Source organism: Morus notabilis, unplaced genomic scaffold (genome assembly GCF_000414095.1).
Source record: "Morus notabilis unplaced genomic scaffold, ASM41409v2 Scaffold912, whole genome shotgun sequence".
Lineage (NCBI taxonomy): Eukaryota > Viridiplantae > Streptophyta > Magnoliopsida > Rosales > Moraceae > Morus > Morus notabilis.
The window spans coordinates 54456-64640 of NW_010368051.1; the positions used below are offsets into that span (position 1 = coordinate 54456).

The window sequence follows — 10185 nt, forward strand, 5'->3', positions numbered from 1 at the left end:
TCTTTTATTACAGTAATTAGCGCACTACATTTTTCTTGTAGTACGTTGTTTGCATATGTTTATCTCAGCTGGTAGGAGAGAGTACATTTATTTATATATGATATGATATTAGTATATATAGTCAATCTGCATGCAAAGGATTCCATGCAAGCATTATAACTTGATCAAGGGCAGAACACGACCTTATAGTTGGCCCCAGAAGGACAAGTGAATAAGCTGGTGGCGTCATCCTTAGGGTAGCTATAAGCATCAGGACACCGATCCTTGAAATACCTAGAGTAATCTGTGGGCCCACAGTAGTTTCCAGAATTACAACAATACTGGTCGGTCTTAAAGACGGGACAAGCGCCATTGCAACCACCGTCGACCCTCAACGCGGCGGGACACTGTCCGATGATGTCGGCGGTGCACCGGATCACGCGGTTGCACCCGCCAGACGTGGGGCTGAACTCCATCGGCACATTGAACCCGTCGATGACCGAGATGTCGATGTAGTCCAAGTTGCTGAATCCGTTCAGCGTGAACTCCGCCAGGGTGTTGGGAGCCTGGCCGTAGCCTTGGCACTCGAGGATGCCGCCGCAGTCGCCCGTCTGGCACCTACCGCGCCCCGCCCCGTCGAAGCTGCAGCCTGTTCGGGCCCATATTCGGCCACTGCTTGTGCCCGGGTTGACGTTGATGGTCCATGTATTGCCGGAGTCCAACTGCCTGCCACCGCCGGGCGAGGCGGCGGCCCAGACTGTGTAGGGGCAGTTGTTTTTGATGTCGAATATGGCAGCATGTGTGGAGATGAAGAAAAAAGTGAGAAAGAGTATAGGGAGAACATAGTAGAGGTTCATGAGGAGCCTCATGTTCTTGGAGCAAGAGAGTTGAGAGATATTGGCTTAGCTTTTAGTTTTTTTATGGATGTTCTGTGATGAATTGCTTAAGGCCTGAGGGATTTATATAGAAGCTGCGGATCGTCCAATATGTGAGGTCAGCACATGACATGTAACTAACGTTATTTATCATTTGTGTGTGTCTATATATATATATATATATATATATATATATTTCTTAATTACTATGCATAAAAATGAGATTGATCATATAGCCAACCAATAATTACTTGAGAAGTCATCAGTAAGACGTCTGTACGAAAATTGAAACCTATAACCCTCCAACGTTTTGACTAGCTTGTTTTGCTGTAAATGATTTTGTATATATAATTAACCAGCTTAATGATTATTAGCAAGTAGCTCAAGCAATCATGATTAATAATCGGTTGTTGGTCTCAAATGGAATATATATCTTTTTTATAACTGATGTGGCTTATAAACAGCTTATATAAATGTACCAAGCATGTCTCATCGATCCTAATATATATATCCTCCATATGTATACGTTAGCTTGTATCATATGGTAATCTTGATAAATACTCCTTAAAAGTACATGTGTCAGGATTTTTACTCTTTACCCTTGATTCATAATCTTTTTAGTTAAATAATTACACTAACAAAATGATATTTATCATACTCATGCTCTCAAGAGTAAATTCTCTATTTGTCAGTATCTGTGATCTCATATGTAATCTTTCCGCGCAATTACTCATATTTAGGGGTGGTTTATTTTATGTACTCAAACTCAAATTATTACTTCTGCTACAGTGTAAAGCTCTCACATAAATTTTGAATTTTAAACATCAAAATTAAGAATCATGTGTTTAATTATACCTTCCAAACGGGTCTTTTAATTTCTTCCACGATGGAAATTGGAGAAAACAAATTATTCTATACAATTCCACAGAGAAATTTCAACGTGAAAAATTGGTTTTTGTTTCTGCTTACACCATGATGTCTCACACAGAAATTTCATCTTGAAGAATTGGTCTTTGTTTCTTTTGTTAACTTGAAGATTGTCAGATTTCCAACAATTTGATAAGGGTAACTAAAGAAATTGAGAATCAATTCTTAAATAGAAAAACACCGGTCTAGAATCAAATAATTATAAATCTGAGAATAAAAAATGGTCCCTTTCTTATAAGTTTTCTACCATGATAGTGGCAGGAGACAATAAATTGGAAAAGGAGTTGATCGAGAGAAAAGAAAAGTCTCGGAGCCTAGAATATCGAAGTATGAACATGAGAATAAAAAAAAGTGGTCCTTTCTATCATGGTAGTTATAGGACACAGAAGCCACTTAGTTGTTAATTTCCTTAAGATATTTAAAACATATAATATTCTTTTTTGACGGAAAAAACATCCAACCTTATAAATGTGAAGATGGCTTTAGATAGATTGTTTGCTTTTGGTTTCAAGTGAAGCATTATTGGTTATAGGAAAATGGGCTTTATATAGAGCTTGGTATATTATATCAAGGAAAATTACCACACAAAAAAAAAAAAAATTATATTATATATATCAATGTATGGCTCTAACTAAAGTGAAACAATTTTCCTGTAGTTGGAAATTTGTGAAAGATGACGACATGCACATGACGTCGTAGTTAGTTTAATTGGGCCTAACTTTTTGAGAAAAGTCAAGATATGGTTGCATGAAAATCCGTCGAGATTGTCTATTTCGCTATTAATCAGCATATATACACCAATGTGTTGAGACACTGAAAAGTCTTTGTTTTGTTAATTCTAGTATTTAGGAGTTTGTTTTTAGTGGAATAGTGTTGAACTATTTCTTAGCAAGTTTATTTTACTGATAAATAATAGTTTGTTATTTTACCGAGTCTTTAGCTTTTGCACGTTAGATTTAGTGCGCTCTCACATGTTAGTGGGCTCCTGATGTTGCTCTATATAAAGAGCTTTGTATGTTCAGTTTTTATTGGTAGAAAAACATAAAAAGGTTCTTCATCTTTGTCTTCTTCCACTTTTATATATATTTTTTGTAACATAATGCACGTATAATATGTGTGTATATATATCGACAATATCATGCATGGTTGCTTTTGATCTGCTTAACATACAATTTTTTTTTAGCATACAAATTCTTTAATTAATGAGCAATTGGCATCGAGGATAAACTGATTATAATTAGCTTTTGTTACATATCCGATGGTCAAGAAAATGTTAATATGAAGATGATTCTTATTGTTATTTTTAAATTTTTTATTTTTCTAGAAAATGTAAGAACGTGTTATTTATTTAGCCTCGATTTTCCTACAATTGAACATGATTTTTCTACAAGAAAAAGTCTATGATGGAAATGACCGATATCCGAAAGAAGGAAAAGTCTCATGAATTTATCACGTTGTGATTTTTGTCCACGTATATACCTTAGCAACTTTTTATTTGTTTATTTCACAATTTAAGTTGAGAATTTGAGTTGTACATGTGAGATAAAAATACTATAATAAAAAAATTACATTTGAATTTTTATAAGATGAAATACTGTAACAATAAAATCTGAGTTGTGAAAAGAATAAGCCTCTTATTTCTTGACAATGTCCACCCTCACAATTAATTATTTTTTGATCCACTTTGTTATATTTTTTATATAAGACAGGATCGATCCTGGGCTAGTATTAATTCGTGGTAACAGTCATATATAATGGCATGGTAACAGCCAACAGTCATATATACTATTATAATGTGCGCATAATATAATGTTTCTTTAGCTACAATAGAATATTAATTTCAGCAAAAAAGAAGAAGAAAGCTACAATAAAACTGGTTAAAATATGGAACAACAAATGACAAATGCCTAAAGTTTCTGTTGGACAGGGATGACGTAAATGCCGGGAAAAAATGAAGGAATAAGAAAACAGGAACAAAACAGGAAAAAAAAAGTAAAGGGAAAGAAGGGGAGAAGATGAAATTGAACCAAAAAGACAGAAACAGTCTAATGAAGAATAAAGAGAGGAATAAAAACATATATCATACACTATAGAATCAGATATATAATATAAAAGGGAAAGTGGTTGAAAATGAAGCATCAAAAAACAAATCTTTGAAACTAAGCAACCAAAAAAAAGAACTACTTACCATTAGAAAAACATTAACATCGTAAAGAAACAAATCAAAAGTATAAATCCTTAAAAATTCAGACAATATGAAGAGAACAAAGTTATGTTCATCCCCGAACAAACAATCCTGCAAACACAGATGAGGCAATGTAATAATTATATAAAAACAAGTGATATGCAGCATGAAAGGCACCGGAACAGTAAAACCTCATAAACCCGTTAGATAAAATTACAGTAAGTAAAAAATGAACCGTCTGATCATTCCCCAATAAACATATCTGCAAAACAAAACAAACCCAGAACCAATAGTCATGAGGTAGATATAAACTAAAGAGACGTTTGGTTCATGGATTAGAACCATGAGATTAGAACTATTTTTTATTTACGTGTGTTTATTTTAGAGAAAACACTGTAGCGAACCACAAACCATAATTCGAATCAGGGTACGAATCCCCTAACTAAACAAGTTCTAAATATCCGTTATATAAAATTACAGGATGAGATAAACACGTGTCAAAAAGAAAAGAAAATGAAGAACGACAACATAGCAATAAAAGAAAAGAGGAACAAAAACAAATAAAAGAATGAAAAATATTAGAAAACTTGCAGACAAACCCATAAGATTAACCCAGAAATTAAGAAAAAAGAATCCCTGAAATATCAATGGGCTTGGTCTGAAATCTCACACTGTTCAAAGAACAGTAAATCTGCTACCAGTAGTATGTATAATATCAAAATAATGATCAAAATATCTTAGAGGAAACCACCGAGAACCAGTCATCTTTTGGACTTTTCAAACGTGCCGTGTTTGGAATGGGAAGTAACGAATTAATACTCGTACTTACTTTTATTATGAGGTCTATCAATCATATGCACTTTTAGGCACCTGCCCCTCACGAAATCACGATCATATAGAGAAATCAAATAAGCAAATTAGTTTCCTTCAAATATTAAATTCACTATCTCGATCGAACCCAAAACACACAATTATGCCTAACAATAAAGAGACCCATTATCAAGCCAACAAATTTAGTATATATGACCTATATATATATATATATAATCTCTTCAATCAAGACAGAAGACAACGTTATAGTCAGTCGTATGTAAAAGTGCTAGTTTGATCATCTGCCGGATAACTATAAGCATTAGGGCACCTATCATTGAAAAACTTGGAGAAGTTGGTGGGCCCACAGTTGCCGAAATTGCAACTGTTAGGTCCGTTTTTCAGTCGGTATCACAAGTGGTGTTACAACACTAGTTATGACACTGATGACAGTAAAAGTATTTTGGACTGTGTATTTAGAAAATAAATTTGTAGAGGCTATGCAGAAAGATAATAATGCAGAAACAATAAAGACAGACGAAATTGGTATCGCAGTTCAGTGCGTACACTACTCTGCGGGGCCACGCCCAGACAGTGAACAATCTACTAAGATAAAGAGATTACAAACACCAATCGGTCTCACACACTCAAAGACTCCCTCCTTGATGTTGTCGCCGCTATGGAGAATCCTCTTAGTGACCTTGTCCAGCGAGTACCACTCGTCTTTAAAAACTTTCTCCCGAAAGTAATCTGTTCTTCTCCCGAAGAACTACCTTTTGTTTAATTCACTCAACGAGCATCACCACAGCCTTTTGCTGCAGAATATGTCATTCAAAAGCTCTCACATGAACTCAAAATCTCTCTTGTTTACAGCCCCTGTGTCTCCACAACACGTCTAGCCTACCTGCACACTAATTCACCCTTCCTCAAATCTCTAGATCACCAACCATAAATTGTCAACGATAACCACACCCAATAAAAGTAATATCTCATCCATTAATCACAAAATAAAGTCACCAGCCCTAATGACAGCAAGGAGCCCATAATTCTCATGATTCTTTCTTTAGATGAACCAGCTATAATGCTCCAGCGAAGGTCAACCAAGTAAAATGAGCAAATGCCTATTTTAGAATGCATTACAGTCAATTTATCAAAAATAAGCCAACACAAAATGCACTAACAGCAACAATATTGATCGGTCTTAAAGACCGTACAATGGTTATTACACCCACCAAATGTCCTCAACTGAGACGGACATTGCCCGTTGATGTCGGTGGTGCACCGGATCCCGGGGAGCAGACCGTATAGGAGTAGTTGTTGAGAATCTTTATTTGGATTGCATTGGAGGAGGCAAAAGAGAGAGTCAAAATTAAACGGATGGTGAAGACGCCGGTGAAATTTCGGAATAAGCCCATTGATATTGAAGGCGTGATTTTTCTTTTTCCTTTCTCGCAACAATTTTAATCAACTTATTATTTCTATATAGGAAAACCATTGGGCTAATTATTGTGGCTATAGTAATTGTGTGTGTCAAACTTGCTGGTTAATTAAAATATGTTCGGTTGTTGACTTGAGAAGTCAAGATGTGGATGAACTTCTATTCCCTATGTCAATAATCGCGAAAAAGAATAGTGAAAGTAAGCCCAAGAGTGGATGTATATCAGAATCGTGTTTAATTATACCTCTCCTTAACTTCTTCCCCGACGAAAATTGGAGAAAACAAATTATTCTATACAATTCCACAATGAAATTTCAACGTGAAATTTTGGTTTTTGTTTCTGCTTACACCATGATGTCTCACACAGAAATTTCATCTTGAAGAATTGGTCTTTGTTTCTTTTGTTAACTTGATGATTGTCAGATTTCCAACAATTTGATAATGGTAAATAAAGAAATTGAGAATCAATTCATAAATAGAAAACCACCGGTCTAGAATCAAATAATTATAAATCTGAGAATAAAAAATGGTCCCCTTCTTATAATTTTCTACCATGATATAGTGGCAGGAGACAATAAATTGGAAAAGGAGTTGATCGAGAGAAAAGAAAAGTCTCGGAGCCTAGAATATCAATGTATGAACATGAGAATAAAAAAAGTTGGTCCATTCTAACATGGTAGTGACAGAAGTCACTTAGCTATAATTTCCATAAGATATTTAAAACATATAATATTCTTTTTTGACGGAAAAAAACATCTAATATTAATTCCTGTTAAGTTGCAATTATTTCTAGAAAATATATCCTCTATATACTAAACTCTCTCTATGGTGGAACTCAATGGAAAGTATCGAGACCAATTTTATTGAAAGATTTATTTATCTTAATGAAATTTTTGTTTCTTTTTTCTTTTATTACATAGAAAAATTATTAGACCGACCAAATAGATGGTGAAAATTAAATGGAGGAAGTAGTGTTATTAGCCACAATTGAACAATATTAATGCTAATGTTCATTGGGTGGATATGGCTAACAGTGTTGAGAGCTCATATTCTGCTTACTTTCATTGATCATCTTCAAGTAGAAATTAGAATGTTTAAGCCCTTGGAAAAAATTGCAGTATCTAGGACCAAGTGGTTTGATGAAATAAAACACTTATGCAATTTCTCGTGGAGGAATGGTACCGTGGGCTCTGGGTTGACTAATCAGCAGAGCTTGATATCACATGAAAGGTTGTGATTGATGATTCTTTTAAAAAAAAACAAAAAAAAAAGAAAAAAAAATTTATATATGTTCTTTGTGCTTGAAGTGGGCCTAGATCCTCTGTCCAATCATATCATGCCACATCGTATAAAAAATTTAAACTTTTTTAATTAACTCTTTTATGCTTATCATAAGATGATGTGGTATTATTTGATTAGTTAGACGTTAATTGGAACACGAAAAATTAAATAGAAAATCTGAATCTCTTGAAGTGAGAAGGAATTCAAGCGGTGAAAAAGGGTCAATTATGGTGGTATTTACTGCTATCCATGTCGTTGTTACTTTTTTGGGGATCATGCACTCTTTTTCTCTGGGATGAGATCTTACCCCTTGGTGTTTTTTCATTCAAAATTTTAACCAGTTAACTTAAGCCTCGTTCATTTCACCGATTCGAGTTTTCAGTTTTAGGTTTTTACAGTAAAAAACTCTCAGAAAATATCACATCTAACTTTTTCTGCTACAGTGAAAAACTCTCAGAAAATTTCACATCTCAACTCGAATTGAAAACTCAAATTCGCAAAGTGAACAATGCCTATTTTTGGCCCCTTCCCCTATTTGAAGATCTACATGAAATTTTGTCCCTTTTCTTTTGTTATTGATTATCTCTCCCACTACATTTTGACACATCATTTAATTGCTTAAGTATTTTAAGTATTTAGTATTTATAATGAGGTTAAGCTCTCAAATTTTAGTTATATGGCAACTTTTTATTAAAAAGATAGCCAATGAGACAACCAAATTGGGTGAACAAATTTAAACTACACCAATTCTAGTTAATCCAATTTTTTTATATCAATTTATGTGGTAGTGAGTTGTCATCTTTCCACAAGTATTATAAGAAATCCTTATAATTGTTACAATAAATTGACATGATATTAATTTTTTAAACATATATAAAAGAAAGACTAAAAGGTATCAGCCGTGTATATATATATATATATAAATATATATATATATATGTATATATGTTGACCTTATATATTGATTTTTGAGGTATAAGGGAGTTGACCAATTTTTGAAGTATGATTTTGTCGGGTGTGAAATTATCGGTAAGTTATCAATATCTGTATATTGACCTTTGCTTATAGTTAATATATTTTTTATGGTCCTCTGCCAAACAGGTTCTCCCGACCAACGAACAGTATTCTTCGATCAATCAGAAAGATAAGAAATAACGTACATAAACTTTAGAACACCGTTAAAGCTAGAAGTGGAATTTAGTTGCAAAATAAAAATTTTCATATATATATGTATTGCTGATTAAATGCGAATTGCATATAATACTAAAAAATACTGCATCCTAACATTCTATTAATTGTTTGATGACGATATTTATTTAGAAAAGTTCTTAGAGCTAGACCTTTTTCATTCAGGGTGTGATTTGTTATTAAAAATTCGTTTACCGAGAATTCGTCCACACACACACACACACACACACATATATATATATATATATATGTATATGTATATTTATGTATATGCAAATATCACAACCTTTTGTAGCATGTATATAAATGCGGCACAAGTACGTGCATCGCAAATGCAGTTAGCTTCTCCGACCAATAAAATGTTTTATTACACTATTATATTTAGTTCGATCGAACTATATTATTATAAGTTGGCTACTTATTGGTCTTCTGTAAGATTATCGATCGGAGCTTAATAACATGCTTAAGCGCAGAACACAACCTTGTAGTTAGTTCCACCAGGGCACGTAAAAGTACTAGTCTGATCATCCTTAGGGTAACTATAAGCATCAGGACACCTATCCTTGAAAAACCTAGAGTAGTTGGTGGGCCCACAATTGCCCAAATTGCAACAGTACTGATCCGTCTTAAAGACCGTACAAGGGTTATTGCACCCACTGGATGTCCTCAACTGAGACGGACACTGCCCGTTGATGTCGGCGGTGCACCGGATTCTGCGGCTGCACCCGCCGGACGTGGGGCTGAACTCCATCGGAACATTGAACCCGTCGACGAGCGAGATGTCAAAGAAGTCGAGATTGTTGTACTGGTTCAGCGCGTATTCCGCCAGGGTGTTGGGTGGCTGGCCGTAGCCGTTGCACTGGAGGACCCCGCCACAGTCGCCGGTCTGGCACCGGCCGCGGCCAGCCCCGTCGAAGTTGCAGCCGGTTCGGGCCCAAATGCGGGCGGCTTTTGTGCCCGGGTTCACGTTGATGGTCCAGGTCTCTCCGCGGTTGAGCCTCCTGCCGCCGCCAGGCACGGCGGCGGCCCAGACAGTGTAGGGGCAGTTGTTTCGGATATCGAAGCCGGCAGCTTCGGTGGCTGAGATCATGAGGAGCTCAGCCAAGAGGAAAGGGAATACTTTGAGTAGGATTTTGGAGAAACTCATCGTGAAGGAAATTATTATAAACTTTGGTGGTTTTTGGAAGAGATGGTATTTAGAGTTTAATATATGTACACACACACATATATATATATATACACACGTAGAAGGTGGTGGGTTGCGGAAAATTTTGAAGACGATGTTTGCATTTGCTGTAGTTAGTCTACGCACTATAGGCAGTAGTGCGCAAGGTCACTAGCTAGAGATCAAACTCATCTTCGATTGCGTTACATTTCTTTATTTATAACAAAAAAAACTTTAATAAAAAAGAAAATTCTTACAAATTAATAGAAACACCATAAAAAATATATGTATTCGTAAAATAAAGAAAACTCAAATAAAAAATAAACAAAACTAAGAG

At 35.1% G+C, this 10185-nt stretch overlaps 2 protein-coding genes across 2 annotated transcripts; both read right to left on the reverse strand.

Annotated features, from left to right (window-relative positions):
- Positions 1-925, reverse strand: LOC112094674 (protein P21-like). The gene has a single exon (XM_024176169.1). The coding sequence runs from the start codon at positions 846-848 to the stop codon at positions 165-167; it is 684 nt and encodes a 227-aa protein (XP_024031937.1). The 5' UTR covers positions 849-925; the 3' UTR covers positions 1-164.
- Positions 926-9030: 8105 nt separating this feature from the next.
- Positions 9031-9867, reverse strand: LOC112094675 (protein P21-like). Its single transcript, XM_024176170.1, has one exon. The coding sequence runs from the start codon at positions 9828-9830 to the stop codon at positions 9147-9149; it is 684 nt and encodes a 227-aa protein (XP_024031938.1). The 5' UTR covers positions 9831-9867; the 3' UTR covers positions 9031-9146.
- Between the last annotated feature and the right edge of the window lie 318 nt (positions 9868-10185).